The sequence below is a fragment of the Mya arenaria genome, chromosome 14 (genome assembly GCF_026914265.1).
Source record: "Mya arenaria isolate MELC-2E11 chromosome 14, ASM2691426v1".
Lineage (NCBI taxonomy): Eukaryota > Metazoa > Mollusca > Bivalvia > Myida > Myidae > Mya > Mya arenaria.
This window is the reverse complement of record NC_069135.1, coordinates 31850756-31877667: the sequence shown is the minus strand read 5'-3', so window position 1 is coordinate 31877667 and position 26912 is coordinate 31850756. Positions and strand designations below refer to the sequence as shown.

At 35.8% G+C, this 26912-nt stretch overlaps 1 protein-coding gene across 1 annotated transcript in view; it reads right to left on the bottom strand.

The window, feature by feature from the left end:
* Nucleotides 1–805: 805 nt before the first annotated feature.
* The window catches only part of LOC128216567 (protein Wnt-16-like), a 45947-nt gene continuing 19840 nt past the window's right edge, over nucleotides 806–26912 (bottom strand). Inside the window, exons 3-5 of the mRNA XM_052923162.1 lie at nucleotides 15582–15738; nucleotides 13526–13646; nucleotides 806–3727 (exon numbers count right to left, since the gene is read on the bottom strand). Coding sequence (XP_052779122.1) covers nucleotides 3263–3727; nucleotides 13526–13646; nucleotides 15582–15738 — 743 coding nt within the window. The 3' untranslated portion in view covers nucleotides 806–3262. The remainder of the gene's footprint in view (nucleotides 3728–13525; nucleotides 13647–15581; nucleotides 15739–26912) is intronic.

Here is a 26912-nt window from a genome sequence, read left to right as displayed (position 1 = left end):
GGTATATGAGGAATTAGGTGGAGAAGTCCCAAGATGGTGATTCTAAGATCTAGAGAAGCCCTCAGACTAAGCCCATCCTGACCTGAATGGTATATGAGGAATTAGGTGGAGAAGTCCCAAGATGGTGATTCTAAGATCTAGAGAAGCCCTCAGACTAAGCCCATCCTGACCTGAATGGTATATGAGGAATTAGGTGGAGAAGTCCCAAGATGGTGATTCTAAGATCTAGAGAACCCCTCAGACTAAGCCAATCCTAACCCAAATGGTATATGAGGAATTCGGTGGAGAAGCCACAAGTTGGTAATTCTAAGATCTGGAGAACCCCTCAGACTAAGCCAATCCTGCCCCCAATGTTAAAAGAGGAATTCGGTGGAGAAGCTCAAAGTTGGTGATTCTAAGGTGTAGAGAACCCGTAAGACTAAGCTAATCCTGACCCGAATGGTATAAGAGGAATTCGATGGAGTAGCAACAAGTTGGAGATTATAAGATCTAGAAAACCCCTCAGACTATACCCATCCTGACCCAAATGATACAAATGGAATTCAATGAGAAGCCTTAAGTTGTTGAGGCTAAGATCTAAAGCAAGCACCTCTTAACTTGATTTTAATTATTCATTTTTTAAGGACGAATATTTATCTTAACCTTTGGTGGAGATGTTTTTCCATTTGAACCGGATCTAAATGAAGACGTTTAATAGAGGAAAATATTCATATTTATTGGCGACGGTCATCAGTCTTTTACAATAACTCACCTTGAGCACTACCCTGCGGTGAGCAGACAAAACAATGGAAGCGTTTTATTTTAACAACTTTAATATTTACCAGAATATTACAGTTTTTACAAAAAAAGTACCAAAGAGCAAAGTTCAAATGTTTTAACTATTGACATTGTCACATAAGTTAATAATTTATACTGACCATTATACCCTCAACATTCATGGATGTATGATAGAATTATATACAGTCGAACCCTGCTGGCTCGAACTCACAGAGACCAGCGAAAATACCTCGAGCATCGGAAGATTCGAGCCAACCGGAATTGCTAACCTTCAGTTTATAGAAATCGGTCCTTTACATCCAGTTCGATCCAACGAGGAATTCGAGCCATGCGAGTTCGAGCAAACGGGGTTCGACCTCTGAATGATAAGTTATTATGCGTACTAAGCTTTGTAATGTGAAGTATAAGGGTCGAGAAAGGTCCAATGGTTGCGTCATGAAATTAACATTAGTAGCCAATTGGAATAAAACATGATTTATTGTCCATATGTTATTTTTAAGCTAGTTTGAATATTTAAATGATTTCATTGGTCAATATTAATTTTCTGATAAATATTGACCAATCAGTAAATATTTTGGCCATCTTTAACCAAACCAAAGACTTAAAGCTGCACTCTCACAGATTGACCGTTTTGACGATTTATTTTTCTAAGAATGAGCCAATTTTTGCGTAAATATCTTGAAACCAGTGATATCAGACTGCCGACATTTACGTTGGAAAATTAACGTTTTATGATTAAAAGTGTGACTAACCCTTTATTGAAAATGATATGTTTCGGCAGTTTTCCAAACAAATGATGATCTGTTCTATTGTGAGTTAACTTATATCACTGAATTGAAGGCATTGATTTCAAAAACAGCTGATTCTGAGACAAAATTTAAAGAAAAGTCAAAACTGTTAATCTGTGAGAGTGCAGCTTTAATTCAGCCTCAGAAGTACTACCAAAGGCATGAACCCATAACACGAACATTGTTATATATTCGAAATATATTATGCTATTTGCCTTATTCAATGTAAATAAAAATAACAAGCAGATACAAAGTTATATACACAATAGTAAACTATCAACAATTATACAGACATATATCTACAACAACACCAACTGGATGCTTTAATGAAACTTACTATGATATGTACGGTGGTTCTGTGTTTGTGTTTAATCTTTTGCATTCAAGAATCATTCGGAACTCCTCAGCCATTTTCCATTGAAAACAACCTCTGATGTTTATGGACGGTTTACAATGCCAGAAACCTTTACATTTTAGCAACGCTGCAAATAGATCGCGTAGTAATTTCAATTTAGCATTTAAACTTAGTGACTTTACTCTATGGACTCTTACTTTTTTATGCAGTAGTTTACTTCATTGGCAATCGTTTTAAACTTAGACTTACAACATGCATGTTAAAACACTGCAATAAATTAATAATATTATTCAAAAAAATACGAACTACTTGTACTGATGTACGGTTGTTTTTGATGGAAAATGGCCGAGGAGTTCCGAATGTTCCAAAATGTGCAAGACCTATGCAGTTGTAAATGCAAAGCAAACATCTATAGCGACTTGTTCACAAGTTCACTTACTAGTGCCAACATGTTGTGGGTTTTTTCAAACTTTGTTAAAATGTAATTATTGTACCTTCATTTATAAACAAACAACAAATTCGAGTATATCTTTCGCATATCCCATATCTGTTTACAGTATAGTTTTATTCTGAACTTGTGACGAAGACAACATTTTGTTAATATTTCAGGAAAAATGAAATGAAGAATAGATGTCTGACTCTATCAAACATGAACGACTTAATATGTCCCTAGCAACCACTAGTCATGAGTTCTCACTACATGTAATGACGCCAAAACATTCGAAAGTTCGAAAAAAATAAAATATCGTTTTAATAAATAACGCATGAACAACAATAGCATAGATAGGTGAAAATCGATGGTCTCACTTTCAAATGCCGCAGCAACAAAATCCGATGTTTTCCGTAGCAACGTTTTCAGTATTTTATCATGGTAATTTGATCACACATTTTTTTACAAAAAGCCGAAGTTAGAATTTTTGTAGTTTCAATTTCTGAAGGTTCGGCTTTTTTTGCTTCTCTGTGAGAAATGTCCAACAATTGCTCGATATTTTGATCACATTGTGCAACGGACTATTTACTCGCCATTCAGCTGTTAGATGCAGCTCGCCTTCATGATTTATGTGATATAAACATCACGAAACAGAAAAAATGCAACTTCGGCATTTTGAAGTGAAGACATCGATATGTAGTTCATGATGAGGCCATGTATTGGATATACGCCAATTTTAATGAAATGATATAAGCACTATAAGTTCATTGTCAAATTGACACCTTCATCACTGACAGAAACTTGCAGTGAGTTTTTTTAAACAGTTTTCACCATGTATACCCAAACGTTAAAAATATTGCGACGAAAAAATAATTCGAATCGTTTCTACACACATACACATATACACGTACACTATTTACACGTGTGTTTTTCAATCATAGTTTCACATGTTTTACATTGCACGTGACAACACCAGATAAATTTACAGTGACACCGTGAAACGTATGTGACCACCTGTGTGTTATAGCCTCTCCCGCAACACAGTAAATCACAGCTGTCACCAGCAGACGACGTCTTATTACACAAACGTCCCGTCGTTCCGAGAATACCACGTTTCTCGTTTGGACGACAATAATTAGGCGATTTATGAACGTATATTAAATCGTCTTCTTTGATTGGCTGTCTCCTTTTTGTTTTTCCCTTCCGGCGTAACTGTCGTTTCCATCGACGAGATATCGGTATGGAAAGTTCGTATTTATGTTTAAGGGCGTTCCCGATCTGTCGAAACGTCGGTAAACTTCGCCAGCAGGTTTTCACTGCGCATGAGCCGGATACGCCATGGCAACGGCATTTGAAATCCATCAGGTCCTCGGTTACCTAAAACAATAAAACATTGTTAATTTAGTATCTTAAACAAAATAAGTTAAACACGTATAACTTATACTTCTAATACCTCTTAGCATGGCAAAGTATCCAATTATCGGATTTTTGTATGTTTGTTAGTCCTTCCTCATTGTTCAAAATTATGTGGAATATTACATATTATTATATCCAACGTTTGTCTATAATGGTAAAATCCCATTACCCGAAAAAGAGATATTTCGACTATCAGGAACATTTGCAACATTTTTTACCGTGACCAAGCGAAAAATCGCTGTCATGTCATGTGACCGCAGTAACATTTTGAATGTGATGTAAGGGCAAATAACTGCCAAAATAGTTTAGCTAAATCATGATGTGATTGCCTCCCTTACACATACAGCAATGACGTCACTATTGAATATGTACGCAAAAGCATCAGACGACAGGAACTGTAAGTTTTTGAAGGAAATATAGCATACTTCACTGTGGAATTTTGTTATAGATATAATAATTTTATTATGCTATATTTTGTTTACCTTAATTAAATGAATTAAAAAAAACACTTTTGTATGTACTTTACTTTGTTTGGTATGATATAATAAATATCATATGGCAGCATGTGTGACATTGATATTGTCAACCCTCGAAAGCGACCTTTTTTTGTTAGAAAAAAATGTGAATATATTTTGCTGTCTTTGTTGTTGTTATTTTTTGGTTGAACCAACCACATTGAAGACCTTTCCTTAGACACATTATGCATCCGAGTATTGCTTTACATTCAGGTGAACAGAGAGAGTGTGACATACCGAAACTATTAGCGTTGATGACCGAACGACCTCTTCGGATGAGCTTTAAATGACTCCTAGTGATATGAGGATATTATATCAACGCTTTGAAATGACACTCTTATTTAAAATAAATACATACACGTGTATAACAAACATCAATTTTGAGCGATAAACCTTTAAGTACTTCCTAAATAATGCATTTATGGAAAAAAATAATTCATGATAACAAGATTGTAATCATGTATTAAATAGCTTAAAACACAAATGTTAAATGATTGGTGAGTGCTAAAATATTTACTGCGATCTACATTTATCTCATCAGGTAGAAATGCCGTGTTTTCTGCACCTTTCTTTCGAATTAAACTCTGGGTATTCTTCATAAAACCATTGTTTTCGACATTTGTTCAACCTTTTTGGTAAGTTAAAACTAGCATGCATTAATTGTGGTAAGAGTGAATCTTTAAATATTTTGCACAAATTACTGATTTTAAAGTTCATATTAACTAGACTCGTAAGTCACTTTTTTCTACCAAACATTTCTGATAATTTAATACAGCACTAACAATCTATGGTCGACGTCCCATATACTTGCCTGCGCGGTCAATAAAGTGTGAAAGGTCTGTCAATGTTAGTGGCCCATAAGTCATAGGTCATTATTTCTATTAAAGAATCTGGCGGGTTTATTTCACCGTTCTGGCTTTAATAAGAAAATCACATTTCCCCACATCATAAAAATCTTCCCCATTTATTACGAGAATTAATAAATTGAGAATTATTGGTTAAAGTTATTTATTCGTTAATATTAATATGCGAAATTGTCGCCAAAGTTCAATAAATTCAGTATCAAAACTGGGCCGTTGAAATGTTTATAGTCGATACCGGCGCCTCGTTTTTGCTTGAGAAACATTCAGTATAGAGTTAGTTTAATGAAGTAAAAGCTGCAGTCAGAATCATTACTAATATGGCAAATATTTAATGAAATAACACAGGATATTGAGGACAAAGCAAGACCGTAAACATTCAATTCAAAACGTATATGAATAAATACAACATTCATCATTTTTATTGCAATTGTAAATGTACACTTTTATACAATTATGAACATCTTAATTATCAAATAGGATGTGATATTCACCAGTGAAAGAAATACTGAGTTGACCAAGGCGCATCATGTTAAACACGATATCCTTCATAAGAACCATTGTTTTCGATATATGTTCATCCCTTTTAGTATATTTAAACAGCTGTATTAATTGTGGTACATCTTATTCGGGAGTAAGAGTGCATATTTTGTATATATATAAATATGAAATATGTACATATTGTGTTAAAATTTATATTGATTTCTATAGATGAAAAATGTAGATTATTTCTTAATTTTGCTCCATTTCATAATTTATACTTCAACTTAGAAGTGGCACTGTGATATCTTAGAGGGTTACAAACGTAGAACCAGTATATCTAACTATAAATTCGATAAAGTTGAATGGTGTCCAGACCAATCAAAAGCAGTTTATTTTTAGACAATAATGATAATTTTTGTCTCTGGCACACAAAATTCAGGATTAATCTGGCATTAAAGCATATCTATAATGTCATCTGAGAGGATATACACATCAAAATCTGAAAACTGTGATGTTGGAAAAATGGTTGTTTTGTAAATATATTATCCAATGAGGCTGTTTATATACACATGTTCTGATATATTATCTAAATAAAATATACAAGTAATATATTGTATTTGATATAGATGAAACATTTCTGAACCTTAGCAGCCACAACCTTATTATGTTTTGTCAGTAGCAGTATGCATTTCGACCAGCTCTTCACCGTTGTTTGCGGCACTTTCTTTGCCATCTGCAATCAGGTCCGCATAGTTTGGTAGGCACTTAAATAATCGCAGGTTCAAGGGAAGCATAAGATGTTTTGGAACCTTGGCAGGTTTATCGTTCTTGGAACATTTGCTGACCAAAAGTCCCGCAAGAATGGCGCAAAATGAGATCATGAAAGAGAAGTAGAGGTACGAAATTGAGTACAGGTTGTCGACCCCTTTCAAGTCATTTGTTGAAGCTGTGAGTGGATTCAGATCTGTTATAGATGGATCTACTGTGGTGTTTTCATATAATGACATGTTGGACATTCGTGCTCCGCCTGGTGAAAATGGATAATCAGTGGTAAAATTTGTGAAGATTTCTTCATCAGGGTAGCATTTGTCCGTGGGTCCTAGGGGTAACCATGGTGTTTTCTTTCTTCCTGGTGAAAAACTATACCCTAACGATATCCAAAGCGCAAGACAAAGGCCAACAACTGTACTAGCTATTAGACCCTTCCGTGTAGTAAATTTGATGAATATCGATAGAAAGAATATTGCGTTCATGGGCCCATCAATGGCTCCAAGGATGCTTGCCGCAATTTGATTTACCGGACCTTTTATGTAACTTATTAAAAGTCCTACACCAATGCAAACTAATCCATTAAGAACAACAACCAGTTTTGAAATGTTGGTTAGTTTCTTTTCTGACATTGTTGGCCATCTTGGTTTTATCAAATCCTCAGATATAATGGCCGACACACTACTAAAGAGGGAAGAAATTGTGCTCAGTGATGCACTGCAAAGAGCAGCTAGAAATAGTCCTGTTACTCCGGGAACAGATTCAAACATCTTTAAAACAGTGAATGACATAATCTGGTTAGGGTTTGCGATTTGTCCTGAAGCTAAAGGGTCACAACCTTTCTTCGTAAAGTATGCATATGCAATGAGACCTTGGAACATGACTAAAATTTGTAAGATGACGAATCCAGGGATAGAAATAGCAGCAACTTTTCTTGCCTCTTGAATTGACTTGGTTGAATTCAGCCTCTGTATAACGGGTGGTCTACACGAAAGTCCGACACTTCTGAGAGCAGACCCGACCGCCAATGTCCAAAACGTATGCCTTGTGAAAGGATTTGGATCGAAATCGAACACTTTCATTCTCCCCGTCCTTGAATTAATATCAATCACCGTTCCAATACCACCAACGCTAATAGTTCCATAAATTAAAACGGCAACTATAACTACAAGCATAATCACGCCTTGGACAACATCGGTAACAACAACAGCTTTAAGTCCACCTAATGCTGTATAGACCACGGCAATCAATATCATTGCAACAATATAAACCCATGCCGACAAGCTCGTCACAGACTCCATTGCAGTTGCGGCTCCGAAGATGACAATCCCCGCATACAAAGTCATGAACAAAGTGCTTAGCCACATTGCAAGTTGCCGAATCATGAGTGACTCGTGTCTCATCTCAAGGTATTCGAAAACACTCGTAATTTGAAGAGGATAGAAGAGCGGAATGGTGATGAAGAACATCATAGAACAACCGATAGCAATTCCTATGTTTATCCAACAGTAGATGAAGCCATGGATGTAGACCTCGCTCGGGTAGCCAAGGAAAAAGATAGATGACTCAAATGTGACAAGCATCGACATCGCCACTGGTATAGCCGAGAGTTTGCCTCCTCCTCTGTGATAGAAGTAGGATGACACGTGTTTCCGTTCTTTGTACGAGTAGAATATGCCAGTGAAAAGTGACACTAGTATTCCAACAACTAACACTATGAGATCAGCAGTCTGTAAACGATTCTCAAATGCCATCTTTGTAATTAAACCTGTCACCAGTGCAACTATCCCCTGTAAAGGCTGATGCAGATGAAATGATGTGCGATTATATATCATATTCAAGGAGCTATAAAATATAGAAGAAAATTCATACTCATGTGTAAACATGTTCAATTAATAATGTGAAAATAGCTTTCAGCACACGAACGTTTGGAAAGTGTATATGTTAGAGCACGAACCTTTTAGTTCTGGTACCTATTATATGCAAATTTTATACAAATCTGATGGGTTTTTCTAAACTTGCACAAGCAAAGAAGATGGTGCACTTCTGTCAGAGACAGACTATCGCGTGTATATGTTTGCTGTGTTGGTGTTGTTGGTGCTGGTTGTGTTTGTTATGTTGTTTTTACAATCAAACTGAAAGTTAAGGTATTTTATACTAGTTTTAACGGTCAAAAATGATGAACATGTATGTTTGATATTTAATTAAAGTTTAAGATAATAACACTTTCGTCTCAATGATGTTATATCTGTGTGAATCATAAATTCAGTTTCATTAAAACACTTCTAAAGAAAAATATGTAGAAAAGGAATTATAGTAGCGTGATCATGAATATTTAAACATTTTATAACATTTAAAGTAAATGTGATGTATAAATAGGGAAATTCTAAATACCATTATATCCACAAAAAATAACAAAATTTGAAGTAAGCAATGATGACTATAATTACACACATGTATTCATATGCACGAAGGAGAAATATTTACAAATACCAAGTCATGCTTGCTAAGTAATGCAATCCTTGTTTATGCACTATATATGTACATATGAAATTTCCAGTCAATACATTTGAGTTTTAATGTTAAAAAAGGCTGGTACATTTAGGTACAGTTTAATAAGAATATGAATAAAATATGTAGGGCATCAGTATGGTTCTTGTGCACTGCACTTTTTCTCATAGCCATTTATCTACATTTCAAGTTTCACTTCTATTTCTTACATATTTTCCTAGATAAGGCCATAACAAAAACCTTTTTTTAAATCAGGTTAAGGGAAGATTATTTAATATTTATGTTGGGCAGGATAATGAGCACTGCATTTCCTCTGTTCATTTTAATCCCCATAGTATTTTGTAAGATGAGGCCCGGACAAGCGCTGATACTGAAAGCTCGTTAAGGGGAGATAACTTAATTAATATGCATGATATGATCGTGGTTCTTGTGCACTGCACTTCCTCCCATTGCCATTTCTCTATATACCACGCGTTTTATTGTAATACCATCAATAGTTTAGAAGTTATCCTCCGGACAAGGGCGTTACAGACGGGCGGAATAATAGGCGGAAAGACGGACGGACGAACGCACCACGTGTTTTTCCTTCTTTAAAAAAGCCCCTTAAACGTGTATTGTTATGTATTTTTTTCAATAGAAAAAAATTAACATTAACCACCTTATCCTTATGGACACACCCCCTAAACACCCTTATGTTGGCCCGGACAGACAGACAGACGGACGGATTGATGAACACAGTGGCGACTATGTGCATAAAAACACACGTACACAAATGATTCTTTTTTCAATTTAAAATTGGGATCCACGCAAAACAAATCAATCTGTAATGGTGAAATACAGGTAATAAATCTTCATTTCCTTCATTAAACGTGCTAAAATCACTCGACTAATAACAATAATTTACCTTTCAAAGAACACCGAAATTATAGCTTTCTTCGGGTTCGATAAAAAGTTACATTGTGTCTGTTAACTGAAAATAAGCTATGAAGTTCCCCCTGAACCTATATTATTCTGCATCGTTGACTCTATTGCCAAACCCTGAGGTCGTAAATCTTAGCATTTACTCATTTTCAATCGTCTTTTCCAACCCCTTTATGCCTGCCGACTAAATACCCCTTAATTAAGATATTAACTTTCATCTTATCACTTCACAAGTTTGGGTAGCGTCTGAACATTGACGGGTGCACGAGCCCAAGGCCTTTTAAGGTGTTCATGGTGAAAGACCCTTGAAAGATAAGTAAATAAGTTAGTCTCGAACCATTGCACAAAAGCGGCGACATCAAAAGGAACATGTCAAGAAGTTCAAAGAGACATGGCGTTGTCAATTTATGCGTCAAACGAATGAAGATATTCGTCAATCGTTTTCAAATATATCATGTGTTCAGTTATGCTGATTTGCTGTTTGTTTAATTTGTCTTATTGTTTAAATTTACCAAAACCATATCAACTTTTGAGATCCTTGTTCGTTTAGCGATACAACGAACAGCTTAATGTACTTAATTTGCTATTTATTGTAAATATAGGTCAACATATCTATGTACAAATTTGATGTTCTAAAGAATGCATTTATTGGTGCAACGCCAAATTTTGTGACAGTTTGAATGGCATATTTAAAAATAGCTTTTTTAAAATGTCCATTGGCATTGGTATGTTGTATTGTGGTTTAGCAATTTTTAAACATGTGTTATATGTGTGCGTTTTGTGACAGCTTTACTGGCATATTTAAAAATAGCTGCTTTAAAATGTCCGATTACATTGATATGTTGTATTGTGGCTTATCATTTCTTTAACATACATATGTATGTAATATGTGTACGTTTTGTGACAGTTTTACATATTTTAAAATAGCCTCTTTAAAATCTCCAATTTCATTGGAATGTTGTATTGTGGCTAATTTTTTCTTAAACATGTGTTACATGTGTACATTTTGTGACAGTTTTACTGACATATTTAAAAATAGCCACTTCAAAATGTCCAATTGCATTGGTATGTTGTATTTTTAGGCTAATCATTTCTTAAACATCTGTTACATGTGAACGTTTTGTGACAGTTTTACTGACATATTTAAAAATTGCCACTTCAAAATGTCCAATTGCATTGGTATGGTTTTTTTTTTAGGCTAATCATTTCTTAAACATGTGCTACATGTGTACGTTATGTGACAGTTTTACTGGCATATTTAAAAATAGCCTCTTCAAAATGTCCAATTGCATTGGTATGTTTTTTTAGGCTAATCATTTCTTAAACATGTGTTACATGTGAACGTTTTGTGACAGTTTACTGGCATATTAAAAAATATCTGCTTTGAAATATCCATTGGCAATGGTATGCTGTATTGTTGTTAATCATTTCTTAAACATATGTTACGTTTGTATGTTACAGATGATACAAATTTCAACATTGAAACAATGTAAAAGAAAATGTTGTCAATTTTCCTCGGGGTTTCTTGCTAAGGCCAAAAAATGATTTGGTTAGTAGGCCTATTGGTTAGCGTAACATCCTTTTCAAAGACAGGTACGAAGGATGACCTTTTTAGTTATGTATTTATTTTGTATTAGGCTTTATTTAAGAACGTCATTTTTATCTTTATTGGAGAATGATTTTAAAGCCATATTCTGTATAAAGCTTTAAAGATTTTAAACTACATATATTAAAACACACACTTAAAAATAATACATAAAAAAGAACTATTTGTTTTTTACAACTGACTTAAAACGGCAGAGTCGGCACCTTTTTTGTAGGTAGGGTCGGGTGTCCTGAACCGAATGTATTTTTGTAGGCCAAATGTGACACCGTCTTTATTGACGTATTAACCATTTTAATGTGCAGAGCAATAACTTGAAGAGAGGTAAACTTTAAATGGCTTTACCACAGAAGTCACCAAAATTGATTAAATCTTCCCCATCACATAAAATACAAAACATTCTCATCGCACCTGTGGTTGAATTGATATCATCTTTGTGTATTTGATTAAACTTGTATTTATTTCACAAACATTGAAACACCCAATTAAATATAATACTCGCTTCATTAATACCGCACATTGTAATGGGATGAATCGACTCATTTAAAATACGTTTTTTATAGAATCCATCAAATCTTAAAATAATCTCAGTTTTTATTGCAATTTGAGTAATTTACTACGATGAATGCGACAGAATTTAAAATAAATATGATATATAACGAGCGTACTTGTGCTAATCAATTATGTTGTTTTTCATATTTAATTGCTTAATATTAATAAAGCATTTTGTCGATATTTCGAAATATGTTAAAAATCATAAATATGTTAATTCATATTACTGATATATGTGAAATATGTGATATACGATTGTGAGTAATACAAAAAATGAGGAACGGTATTTTAATAGCTGCTTGCTTATAAAATGTTATTAAATTAACGAAATATCATATCTTTGATCGGCTGCACTCGGGTCTAACTACATAAAGATTTACTGCAGTTCGCACGTATGTGCAAATTTAATGTATTTTACAAATATACCCCCAATTACAAAAGGATCAAAAACAAGTTTGTAATTTATCTAACATGTTATCCTCTTCATATTCTATTTGAAAGTATAATAATATTATAACATCGTGTATAAGCGTGTGCTATTTGTTGTTGTTTGTTTTTTTGTTGGTTTGGGTTTTTTTATTTGGAGGGAGGGTTTTTCTAAGATCAACAAACAAGTATATATATATAATAATGATAATATGCGGTCAATTTTCTCTATTTGTAAACAATTCTAACAATACCGTAAAATGATTAAGTAAAATTGAAAGTCCTAATATTGGTCAACGTTTTGACAACTTAACCTTATATCAATAATTTTTTGAAATTATATGGATAATAACAGCTATAATAATTTAAGTTTTTTGGAAAATAGTATTTACACAGGTATTTAAGCAATATTTGATTTTAAAGTCCAACTGAGTAACGTTGTTTTTAAGGTTTAAAAAATCAAAATAATTTCTTTTTAACTTCTTGAATAATGTGTTGGGGTAGTACCGCCATCACTTTAATCACCAGGCCCCATTTTCTTGAAACTTCTTAAGCTTAACAGGCTTAAGTAGCTTATTTCAATACTCCAAAATAAATAGTTAAATTGATTTTTGATAATTAAAAAATGGTTTATTGTGAAAATCATAAAGATAATTCCTATCTTAAGTATAAAAATTCTTAAAGAAGTAAATATCACGCAAATTATTTAAAACAAAAATAGTGAGCTTAGCCTAATCCTGTTATAAGGGACTTAAGACGTTTCGAGAAATTGGGGCCAGGTGATAATCCTGTTATGAGGGACTTAAGACGTTTCGAGAAATTGGGGCCAGGTGATAAAGGTGATGGCGGTAATAACTGTACGTCACGGGAAGTAGCCGCTGTGTCGGGTTAGGGCCTAGAACCGACTTATAGCTGCACTCTCACAGATTGACCGTTTTGACAACTTTTTTTTTTGTCTTCGAATATGCCATTATTGAATAAATGTATAGAAACCATTGATGAAAGACTACTGACAAAATATCAGATCGCAGTTTTTCATATCTCTGTTCGAAAATTGATCTTTTTATGGCTAAAAGAGTACTTACGCTTTAAAAGTCTAGAAAATAGATTAAGTACTTGCCTTTCTTCCGACTTCGTTATTATGAAGGTTCATTGTGTTCCTGATGTTTCGACCCTGTGTTAACATCTCAGGAGCGTCAACAAACTTCTTGCTGAACCCCAACCCGTACTCGATATTGTCACTGAATAAAATAGATAAAAGTTGCTGGGTGTGTATACCAAGTGATAAATTGCGTCATAAATGCTACGTCGGAAGCCAATATTTTGCTTCGAATGAAGACTTAAAACAAAGATAACTTCACTATTTCTTCACCATTTTAGATGAAACATAGCGCAGTCTACGCCTCTTACGGAGCCCCGCCTTCGATCTTTTACCAGAGTTTGATTGAGAGTTTAGTTTCTTTAAACACTTTGAAAAACCTTTTTCACACTACGGCCGTCTGACGGAGCACTGTCAAAACATTATTATGGAAACACGTTTGTTGAAGTGTTTGAGGAAAGTAATCACCTAATCAAACTTCGGTAATAAAACAAAGGTGGGGCTCTTTAAGCGGCATAGACTGCCCTTTGTAAAAGGAAAGTTATCTTTGATTTAAGTCTTCATTTTATGCAAAATGTTGCTTTCCGACGTAGCATATATGACGTAATTTATCACGTGGTATACACACACTGAGTTAATGTATAGTAATGCTGTATAGAATAAAGAATCTTCCGAGAGAAGCACATGTCCGTATTAAGTCGACAATTCTTTAAAAGTTCATATTCAAATTAAATGAAAAGTATAAGTGTTTTAAATACAAAATCATCTATTTTCCATACCATCAATGTCAACCAAGTATTTTTAATATCATTAAGATATAATAGCATATGACGTATTAGATTAACTTTTGCAACACTGGCACATGCACACCTGACGAATACTAGCGAACTAATGCAATGGTCAACTTAAAGTTAAGTGTATTTTCATCTATAGATAGTGTAGTACGCTCAAAACCTTGTAATGTAACAATATGGATGGACAAAACCAACGCGACCGCTAAATCATAAGTCAATGGATGCAACAGCCTCCTTATCAGGTTAAACGTGTTTGTGTGACTTCCTTTAGTTTCAAAGTCATATTAATTCACTTAAGAAAACACAAATACCATCTAAAAAGATACACCATAACTGTTTGTTTCATCAACGGTTTTTGAGAATTTTGCTTAATATATCTGCTTTTTATCCTGAAACCCGCTAAGGAAACAGGTCCAAGTAAATGTATATATATATATATATGCACAAGTCAATTGGAACCACGCCCCCCCCCCCCTCGCCCCCCAGGTCCGGGGGGGGGTATAGCGGGGGAAATGAGCCAGGTTTTTCCAGGTGGACCTGCAAAGCCAAATGAATGCGATGGTTTTGTTTTCGCGCCAAAAATAGCGGAGAATGGGCCTTACCTAGGATATCCCCGGGGTGCGGGGGAATTTTGTGGGTATTTTAAAAGCAGTTTATCTACGCAGGGCATGGAATTTTCCTGGACCGAAAGTGAAAGACCCCACTATTACCGGACCTGGGGAGGGGGCGTGGTTACAATTGACTGGTGCATTACCGTTTGAGAAATCAAAACAGATTTGCTATAATTATCTCAGAGACATTCAACAATCCCTTCTTTACCCGTTCGATCAATTAATGGATCGCTGTAACTAGCCCTAGGATTGCACATGCTAATTGGCTATATATAACCCTTTGATAAATACACTGCAATGATTGTTTTAAAGACCGATTAAACAAATGGCTTTTTTGGTGCACAATACAGGGGCGGATCCAGCATTCGGCGTTAGAGGGGGTGTAACTTAGGGGCGTAACCCTTGCTCTCCTCCCACAGAACCTATATCTATATGGTTAAAAGTGTCGGCAGTGGGGTTGGGGGGTTCTCCCCAAGACAATTTCAACAATTATTAGTCCGTAATGGTACATTTTCGGCGCATTCTATTACTTATGTTCTCCTATACTGATATTAAAAGTAAACGTAGACGAATTTAGGGTGGGGGCGCCGCCCCTCCCCTCCCCCTGGATCCACTAGTGCAATACACTGTTGGAATACCATGTCCAATGTCTTAAACATCACTCCAATATACCTGCATCCTCCCCACTTCCACCCTTCCACGTCCTGTTCCCCGTATCTTGACATGTCACACGAGCAGTCCGTCAGATTACCCACGCTGCACGATTTTGTTGTGGCGTGAACCACGCCTGCACTCAGGATCGCGTAAATAAACGCCGTCTCTCGCGTACCTGCAATTGGAAAACACTTGAGGTAACTAAGTTGTAGAGTAAAACAAAAACTATGCTTGTACATCTAACCTTATTTCCCCATCCCAGCGGGAAAGGGAGGGTGGATGATTTACATTGATTATTTACTGCACTCCAAACCTTTTGGCCAAAACAAAATACTTCGAAACGTCGTTTACCATTGGACAAATGACGGCGCGACTATCCAATCAAAAATGAAATAGACAATGGCTCATAATGCCGATAGGGTCACGCAAAATTAACCTAATTTTTTTCTTTTATTTCTAGGGGAACGTACATGTTCCAATTGGAATGTGTTTTATCTTAAAATTTTGTCGTTCTTCCTTCCTATCAAAGTGAGAATTATAGCGTTGAAGCATTTAATGCAGAAAACACACATATCTAGGCTCATTTTCTGTTTATACCTGATAGACCAGAAAACATCGGTGATAAAACACATTTGCCGTTGTTTATCATTCAATTTGAATAAACCATTTCAAACAATATAAGAATACATAAAACATTATGCAAAAGATTGATCAAACCCCTTCAAAACGTTACAAGTTGATATTTTTTACGATATTCCACTACCGTTATATTTATTCCAGTAATGTGTTTCTTTGCGTGTTTCTAGTTGGCTTGTCTGGTTTCCTGTTTGCAGTACAAGCATGGTACCAGTAAACAAGAAATAAACTCACGTTCTGACACTTGCCTTTTTCTTTTACTTTACACTCATTTAAACAATTGAAACATACACATAACATAATCGTCCCTGTTTATCTCTTTGCCTCTAAACAGGATCGGATTTAGGGAGCTGAGTGGCTTGTACCTATAGTGTTAAGATCTTAAGCTTCCAGATTTGTCCCTCTTGTGTTCGATGCAGTTCTAAGTTCTGAGGACTTCTATTGTCCCTAAAGTGTTCGATGCAGTTCTAAGTTCTTAGTCTTCTGCGCTTGTTCCTATAGTTTTCGATGCAGTTCTAAGTTCTTAGACTTCTGCGCTTGTTCCTATAGTTTTCGATGCAGTTCTAAGTTCTTAGACTTCTGCGCTTGTTCCTATAGTTTTCGATGCAGTTCTAAGTTCTTAGACTTCTGCGCTTGTTCCTATAGTTTTCGATGCAGTTCTAAGTTCTTAGACTTCTGCGCTTGTTCCTATAGTGTTCGATGCAGTTCTAAGTTCTTAGGCTTCTGCGCTTGTTCCTATAGTTTTCGATGCAGTTCTAAGTTCTTAGGCTTCTGCGCTTGTCCCTTTAGCTTTCGATGTAGTTCTAAGTTCTTAGGCTTCTGCCCTTGTTCCTATAGTTTTCGATGCAGTTCTAAGTTCTTAGGCTTCTGTGCTTTTCCCAAAAAGTTCGAAGTCGACGCAGTTCTAAGTTCTTAAGGTTCTGCGTTTGTCCCAGTAGTTTCGATACAGTTCTAAGTTCTAGGCTTCTTCTATTGTTCATATAGTTTTCGATGCAGTTCCAAGTTCTTAGGCTTCTGTGTTTTACTCTGTAGATTTCGATGCAGTTCTAATTTTCAAGGCTTCCGCTATTGGCCATGTAGTTTTCGATGCAGTTCTAAGTTTTAAGGCTTTTGCACTTGGCCGGTAGTGTTCGATGTAGTTTTAAGTTCTTAGGAATCTGCGTATGCCCCTGTAGATTTCATTGTGCTTCTAAGATCAATTCAATTTCCATAATTATAGATCAGCGTTAGTTGGTATTTAATTGTCAAGAATAATATATCGTGAGTAAAAAAAAAGATGATAAAACACTGGATTCATCTCAATGCGGATTAAATTTTATGTTAATGGAAAATAATAAAAATTGTGATGCATTTCAGTGTTAATAAAATTATCGTTAGGGATGAAAATTCGCAATCTCATTCAAGTTATTCGACAATGAAGCATCTATTATCGTAATGTAATAGCAATAGATGGAGTTTTTCTCACATATTAAGAGCTGTTGATTACCACAAAGATATGAATAGTTTTCCTCGTATATCTCATTTAAATTTCAATTATTGGTAATTTTCACTCAATACAAATATGAATAACGTAAACTGTAATAATTCATATATTAATTTAAATTTCGTTTTCGATCGTTTACTTAATTGAGCGTAGAAAATTAAAGATAATAGAAAACTTTTATTGTGAGGAATGAGTGTGACTCATACATAATTGTATCAAAAATTTGATCATGTTTATTGAATAATTCAAAAGTGGAGATATTGTTAAACAGCGCCCAAACCACTTTTTGAAACTTCAAAAGTATAAAGCTGAAAGAAAAACGAAATAAAAAAAATAAAAAAATGGACAAACTTGTATTGTCTTCCCGCCAAACCCGACGGCTTGCTTGAAATGTACTAATAAACAAAACTCTAATACACTAATAAAAAACAAAAATTCAACCTATTGGTTAAAAGAAATAAGGATAAAAACAGCAGGTATTTTAGAAGACTGTCGGCTCACCGGCCGCCGGGGTTTCAGATGAAATCATAAACAAACCACTAAAAGTTCTAAAACCAATTTTCAAACAAGCGTGAAATGTCTTTGAAAGCAATTGCAAGCGGTTTAGAAATTTCAGAACGTTTGAGGGAAAAGGTATTATACCACTTCCCGCGGTGGTGAAACCTGAATGAATAGGGCAATAACAAACACAGAGGACTGAGATCAAAGCGATCTCGTGTTACATGGTTTCACACTCGGTGGAGTCGACAAAGATTTTCTATTCGAAAGACATATAATCCTTTTCTGGACTGTTAGCTTTTTACGAAAGGCATAAACCGCCTGTTTCCCGTGTGGATTCAATTGGTGATGCATTTCAGTTAATTGCAATGCAGTTTCAATTATTTGCGCTATCCAAATTCTAGGTCCGATTTCCGATGAAAGGGAAGTTTGAACAGTAGGTTCTTCTTCTTCATCGCTTATCTCTCTGAATTGATGGACTGATACACAATCTTCACCACAGATGCAAAGTTCCAGTGCTGCTTAAAGCTGCACTCTCACAGATTGATTGTTTTGACAACTTTTATTATTTGTCTTGGAACGAGTAAATTTTTGCGAAAATCCATGGAAACCAGTTATATAAGACTGCTGACAAAAAATCAGATCGTAGATTTGTATATTTAAGTTCAAAAACTGACGTATTTAGCATTTTTCTTAAAACGACCTGATCTAATTTTCCGTCAGCAATCTTATATCATTGGTTTGCAGATATTTACGCCAAAATTTGCTCTTTCCCAGACAAAAAAAAAGTTGATAAAAGTGTCAATTTGTGAGAGTGCAGCTTTAAAGTGACACTCTTATTCAAAATCAAAACATACACATGTATAACAAACATAAATTTTGATTGATAAACCTTCTTCCTTTTCAGTAAATTCAAACAATTGTATTAATTGTGGTAAATCTTATTTTGGAGTATGAGTGTCACTTTAATGTCAGTAGCGCTTGCAGAATTATTTCTTTAAGCATATGCACCAGGTTGCAATAGTCCTGCTCCTTTTAAATATTTTTTAAAGATGCTCATTCAAAGATTGTATGTTAGCATGATTGTTTGTTTTTAATTTGTTCAAATTGAATTGAGTAACTCATTTTAGGCACAAACATCAAACAGTAACTCGCATACACTCATTTGAACAAAAATGTTTAACCTAAGCCTCAAGTTCAATTTTCAATAGCGTTACCAAAGCTTTTCGGCAAAATAAAACATTATTCAGTCGAAACCCGTTGGCTGACATTCCAAAGACCGTCCAAAACACTTCGAGCCTCGCGAATATCGAGCCAAGCGATATAAAGAATTAAACTAAATCGGTCCTTTACATCAAGTTCGAGCCAACGAGGAAATCGAGCCAACCGATATCGAGCAAACGGGGTTCGACTGCGTGTCATATTTGTTTGAAAATTGTAAACAAATTTACCTTAATTTTGATCGCATTTCAAACGAACGAATTTTTAACTTTTTTCTGACGCTATAAAAATCTGAAGGCGTCCCTTTAAGATGAAGATGATAAGATTGGAAGCTTTGTTGAATCTTCTGACATTTCCTCTTCGGAAGCAATAAATATATCTATATCCATTCCGAACACTTGGTGTTCCACAGCGCACAGTATGCTTTTGTTGGGCATTGCAGCACATAAAGTGAGATGCATTCTTTGTGCACACGTAGGCGTTTGCAAGTTGGAATCAGTTATTGTACTGAGGAATTCTGAAAAACCTTTAGTTTGCCAAACATGTTTATAGACTTGAACTCAAATTAACTCTAGTTAGGTATTATCATGTTTATAACTACACTTCCTTTTTATCACATCAAATGAATGAATAATTCTAATTTGTAGCGGTCAGCATTTTGTGTAGACGTGAAGTAATGAGTGATTTTGTTGGTGCTTGATTCGTCCAGTATAAACAGCTTAGTTTGTCATTGATTAGTTTGCTATGGACAGCTTAGTTTTCGCTTGTTTCGTCCAATATCAACAACTTAGTTTGTCCTTGGTCGTCCACTATGAACAGCTTAGTTTGTCCTTTTTTCGTTCACTATGAACAGTTTAGTTTGTCATTGATTCGTCCAGTATGAACAGATTAGTTTGTCCTTGGTCGTCCACTATGAACAGCTTAGTTTGTCCTTTTTTCTTTCACTATGAACAGTTTAGTTTGTCCTTGATTCGTCCACTATGAACAGCTTAGTTTCTTCTTGATTCGTCCACTTTGAACAGATTGGTTCGTCCTTGATTCTGCCCTATGAAAAGCTTAGTTTGTCTTTGAATCGTCCACTTTGAACGACTTAGTTTTTCCTTGATTAGTCCACTATGAACAGCTTAGTTTGTCCTTGCTCATCCACTATTAACAGCTTAGTTTGCCCTTTTTTCGTTCAGTATGAACAGTTTAGTTTGTCATTGATTTGTCCAGTATGAACAGCTTAGTTAACCTTGATTCGTTCACTATGAACAGTTTAGCTTGACCTTGATACGTCCACTATGAACGGCTTAGTTTGACCTTGATCAGTCCAGTATGAACAGCTTAGTTTGTCCTTGATTAGTCCAGCATGAACAGCTTAGTTTGACCTTGATTAGTCCAGTATGAACAGCTTAGTTTGCCCTTGATTTGTTCACTATGAACAGTTTAGTTTGACCTTGATTCGTCCACTACGAACTGCTAAGTTTGTCCTTGATTAGTAGAGTATGAACAGTTTAGTTTGTCATTGATTTGTCCAGTATGAACAGCTTAGTTAACCTTGATTCGTTCACTATGAACAGTTTAGCTTGACCTTGATACGTCCACTATGAACAGCTTAGTTTGACCTTGATTAGTCCAGTATGAACAGCTTAGTTTGTCCTTGATTAGTCCACTATGAACAGTTTAGTTTGCCCTTGATTCGTTCACTATGAACAGTTTAGTTTGACCTTGATTCGTCCACTACGAACTGCTAAGTTTGTCCTTGATTAGTAGAGTATGAACAGCATAGTATTCCTTGATTAGTCCAGTATGAACATCTTAGTTTATTCTTGATTATTCCAGTATGAACAGCTTAGTTTATCCTAAATCGGTCTAGTATGAACAGCTGTGTTTGTCCTTTATAAGTCCAGTATGAACAGCTTAGTTTGTCCTTGATTTGTCCAGCATGAACAGCTTAGTTTGTCCTTGATTCGTCCACTACGAACAGTTAAGTTTGTCCTTGATTCGTCCACAATGAACAGCTAAGTTTGTCATTAAATCGTCCAGTATGACCAGCTTAGTTTGTCCTTGATTCGTCCACAATCAACAGCTTAGTTTGTTCTTGATTTGTCCACTTTATGAACAGCCTAATTTGTCATTAATTCGTCCAGTATGAACAGCTTGGTTTGTCCTTGATTCGTCCACATTCAACAGCTTAGTTTGTCCTTGATTTGTCCACTTTATGAACAGCCTAATTTGTCATTAATTCGTCCAGCATGAACAGCTTAGTTTGTCCTTGATTCGTCCACTACGAACAGTTAAGTTTGTCCTTGATTCGTCCACAATGAACAGCTAAGTTTGTCATTAAATCGTCCAGTATGAACAGCTTAGTTTGTCCTTGATTCGTCCACAATCAACAGCTTAGTTTGTCCTTGATTTGTCCACTTTATGAACAGCCTAATTTGTCCTTGATTCGTCCACTATGAACAGCTTAGTTTGTCCTTGATTCGTCAACTAAAAACAGCTTAGTTTGTCATTAATTCGTCCATTATGAACAGCTTAGTTCGCCCTTGATTCGTCTACTTCAAACAGGTGAGTTTGTCCTTGATTCATCCACTATGATAAGCTTAGTTTGTCCTTGATTTGTCCATTATGCACAGCTTAGTTTGTCCTTGATTCGTCCACTATAAACAGCTTAGTTTTTCCTTGATTCTTTCACTTTTAAGCGATGTAATGAGTTCTGATACTGCCGGGTTCTGACATAGTATCGGTGCAAAATATGATTTAAAGAATGATATTCCTGAATTATATATAACAATAATTATTTGTATGAATACATATAACTACCCTCCCTGAGCGATATTGCCACCAAGGACTGATTTCAAGTGTACTAATTCCTGGAAATACATGTACCATCAAACTCCGCACACACGCAGGCTCGAAAAAGTAACTAAAGAGACGCAATATTTTATTAGTTTCTTCAAACGCGGTAACGCAAAAAAGCTAGTTGCATATAATACAAGAGAAAAAAACTGAAATGTCAACGTATTATGGGTATATATATATAAATAACGGTAATGTAGAGTGCTCTCGCTTTTCAAAATAAGCATTGCGATGTAAGATATTTTTTCTGTTTACTCAATCTCTTGAAAAAGTGATATACCTGCATATTTGCAGTTATCAAAAGTGGCCCGATCATAACCCTAATTCCTTTGGTCATAAAATACGCGAAATATGCTCGAGTTTGAAAGGGGATGAATTTCGTCAATTTGTAAACATTGTTTTCACTCATTTACAGACGGTGTACAGAGAGATAAAATCGGATACAAAGCTTAGTTTTTGGGTATATGTCAAACAGTTTTGTGTGCTATAGAGATTTATGTGCGTGTTTGCACCGCCATCCTAGATACTGTGAAGTGTCGTCTGCCTTCTAAAGTTTATCTGTCTGTATATCACCGCAAGATACAGCTTTTGTACATTCACATATCCTAGGATTTTGCGTATCCAAACTAATATTTTCAAACAAAAATGAATAAAAATGTGATCTTGAATAAAATATATTATTTTTACAAACTCAGATATTCAAAACAAAGTACAGTCGAACCCCATAGCCTCGAACTCACTTGGCTCCAATACCTCGTTCGCTCAAACTGAATTTTATGGACCGATTTATTTATAATGTAAGCATAATTTATTTTATGTAAGCATTCCCGCTTGGCTCGAACTTCTCGAGGCTCGAGGTATTTTCGCCGGTCCCTAGGAGTTCGAGCCAATGGGATTCGACTGTATTATTTAACAAAAACTGACAAACCGTCTAAGCGAGAACGATATCTTGTCTATTAAACTGCATGGTTGCATTTAATGTCTTGGGATCTTCTGCGGAATTCTTACTTTTTATATTGCCAGGAAAACATTTCTTTCAGTTAATAACTGCACATAAGTTATGGCTCATAAACAACGCAATTTTTACAACAGCAAGAAATATTAAAGGACCGCTTCTGGAGAAGTCATCATGGTAACGGTAGTTAGAATTTAATGGCCAGAGTGACAGACTGGCAAACAGGTATTGCGTTTAGCAATTGCTGATCAAAGATAGGCCCTGGTGTTCGGCTTCTTTTATTACCCAAGACGAAATTGACTTTTACATTATCACTCCAACCAAACTCGGCAGGAGTTCGGTGGTTCGCCTTCAAACCAGGTATTTCATTTCTTTTCTGCTAAATTCTTGTTTTAAGGTTAATTCTTTAGAAATATAAGTTCGTTTATATGGGACAACAGGGACTCATTTGGGTAGAAATGACCGAGTTACTTGGTTATTTTGGTAAAAAATCTAAGTATAAATATCAATAACAAATACACGAAATAAACAGATTCGAAAACAATCTCGGATGTTAATAGACGGTTTACAATATCAGAATTCTTTGCATTTAACTACGCTGCAAGTAGATAATTTCATTTAAGCAGTTAAATCTAAGGGCTTTGCTCTCAGGAATATTAAATATTTGTGCAATGATAAACTTGGAAATCAATTTGAACTAAGTAACACAAATTAAAACACTACAATTAATAAATATCATAATTATTAATATAACTTCTTCTTCTGATATACTGGCATACTTCAGATTTTGTTTTCGATGGTAAATGGCCGAGGAATTCCGATTGAAAACCGATTCTGGAAGGGAGATATTACAGGCACACATACATCTAAAATAGCCCGTGTGTAAAACAGCGGTCTCATTTTTATTTGGACGGTAATGAAACGTAACACTGTTAACGCCCCCCCCCCCCTCCCCCTACACCCGGACACGAGGACCAGAACAAATAAGGCGGTTTTGTCCATCCAGATATGTTTTTTTTTCGGAAAACGTTTCTAAAATACCTTCTTAGTAATGCCAACATTTATGACATTTCAATAAATGCCCGTTTTTCATTCAAACGGTGTTTGTTTTCCGTCAATCCATACTAGTTCGACTTCCCTGTACATAATGTAACTTTGACCTTGGACAATACAGAAATAACTGTTTTGTCGATGGACCGAATCGGGCGTAAAACTAATACAATCCTTGTGTATGTGTAGGAAAAAAGGCTTGTAATTCAGACTTAATTCGATAAAATTTTAAGCTTACATAAGTATTTGCATTATGAACCCCTGGAGTTATACGATCAAATTATCAATTTGAAAAAAAATAATAATCTTAAATCTGGATGGCATCACAGTGATTTTGTCATTTATTCCAGTTTATTTTGAACTTTGTGCTGTCAAACATTCACATAGAAAAATACAAACTTAAATAATGATGACACTATGATAATTACAATTTACGACAGAAGATCTTTATTTGATACAGGCCTGTACAAAGACCACTTTACTCAAACTGAGTAAGCAACCTTCAAATTAAAAAGCCAAGCATACATTTGGAAACCACTAGCGGATCGGGGGGTTCTACTTTTTATTTCAATATAGGAGAAAAAAGTAATAAAATACACCCAAAATGCACCATTTCGGAATAATGCCCCCTCTAACGTAAACTACTGGATCCGCACCTGGAAACGGCAACTATAAGCCATTGGCAACTGATGTAAATGTGAGAATGGATTTACGATTGTGTTTCTGAAGGAAGAAAGACAAGGCTCCGATGTAGGGTTACCCAAGAAACTGTCAGCAAGATCATGAGCCGTGAAATTTAGTGAACAAGATATCTTTACATGCTGACACCGAGTGAAGATTCTATTTTCTTTCTTACAATATATGCATTAACACCAATGCTTGAGGAAGAAAATTGAACTGTGTGTACGCTGACCATTCCTGATATGGAAGGAGACTGTGTCCATTATGTTCCGCCTCTCTCGTTACTTATTAGTTTGTTCTGTGATTGGTGTGCCATTTTACAATACTGTGTTTGTCCAGTAGGTGGCAGAATCTGTCCAGGCTACTGTGTATGTCGAGTATGTGGTAGAGTTTGTCAGAGATACTGTTTTTGTTCTGTATGTGGCAGAATCTGTCTAGGCTACTCTGTATGCCCAGTATGTGGTAGAGTTTGTCAGAGATACTGTTTTTGTTCTGTATATGGCAGAATATGTCTAGGCTACTCTGTATGCCCAGTATGTGGTAGAGTTTGTCAGAGATACTGTGTTTGTTCTGTAGGTGGAAGAATCTGTCTAGGCTACTCTGTATGCCCAGTATGTGGTAGAGTTTGTCAGAGATACTGTTTTTGTTCTGTATGTGGCAGAATCTGTCTAGGCTACTCTGTATGCCCAGTATGTGGTAGAGTTTGTCAGAGATACTGTGTTTGTTCTGTAGGTGGCAGAATCTGTCTAGGCTACTCTGTATGCCCAGTATGTGGCAGAATCTGTCTAGGCTACTCTGTATGCCCAGTATGTGGCAGAATCTGTCTAGGCTACTGTGTATGCCTAGTATGTAGTAGAATCTGTCAGAAATACCGTCTTTGTCCAGAAGGTGGCAGAATCTGTCTAGGCTACTGTGTATGCCAAGTATGTGGTATAATCTGTCAGAAATACTGTATTTGTTCCGAAGGTAGCAGAATCTGTCTAGGCTACTGTGTATGCCAAGTATGTGATAGAATCTGTCAGAAATACTGTGTTTGTCCAGAAGGTGGCAGAATCTGTCTAGGCTACTGTGTATGCCCAGTATGTGGTAGAATATGTCAGAAATACTGTATATGTTCCGAAGGTGGTAGAATCTGTCTAGGCTACTCGTGTATGCCCAGTATGCGGTAGAATTTGTCAGAAATACCGTCTTTGTCCAGAAGGTGGCGGATCTCTCTAGGCTACTGTGTATGCCTAGTATGTGGTAGAATCTGTCAGAAATACTTGTTTGTCAAGTAGGTGGCAAACTCTGTCTAGGCTCCTTGTGTATGCCTAGTATGTGGTAGAATCTGTCGGAAATACTGTGTTTGTCCAGAAGGTGGCAGAATCTGTCTAGGCTACGGTGTTTGCCCTGTAGGTGGCAGACGCTGTCTTACTTCTGTGTCTGCACAGAATATGTCAGGGATACTGTGTATGCCCAGTAGCTGGCAGAATCTGTCTTACTACTGTGTTTGCCCAGAATCTGTCAGGAATACTGTGTATGCCCAGTAGCTGGCAGAATCTGTCTTACTACTGTGTTTGCCCAGAATCTGTCAGGAATACTGTGTATGCCCAGTAGCTGGCAGAATCTGTCTTACTACTGTGTTTGCCCAGAATCTGTCAGGAATACTGTGTTTGCCCAGTAAGTAGCAGAATCTGTCTAAGGTACTGTGTTTGCCCAGTAGGTGGCAGAATCTGTCAGGGATTGTGTTTAAGTTGGGATATACTTATATACTTGATCAAAAACTTTTTATATATAAGTTGTATAAATAGAACTAAAATTGTTCACAATCCCTCTATAGATGAAATTGCAACGCCAGCATAGTATAAACATCGGAATGATATGGTCTACCCGAAACAACACAAAACACCAAACAAACAAGTAATGATTGCCGAACTGAAACGATCATTATCACACAGGCTAGGCTCCTTTGCTAAACAAAAAAAAGTTATTGGACCAAAAT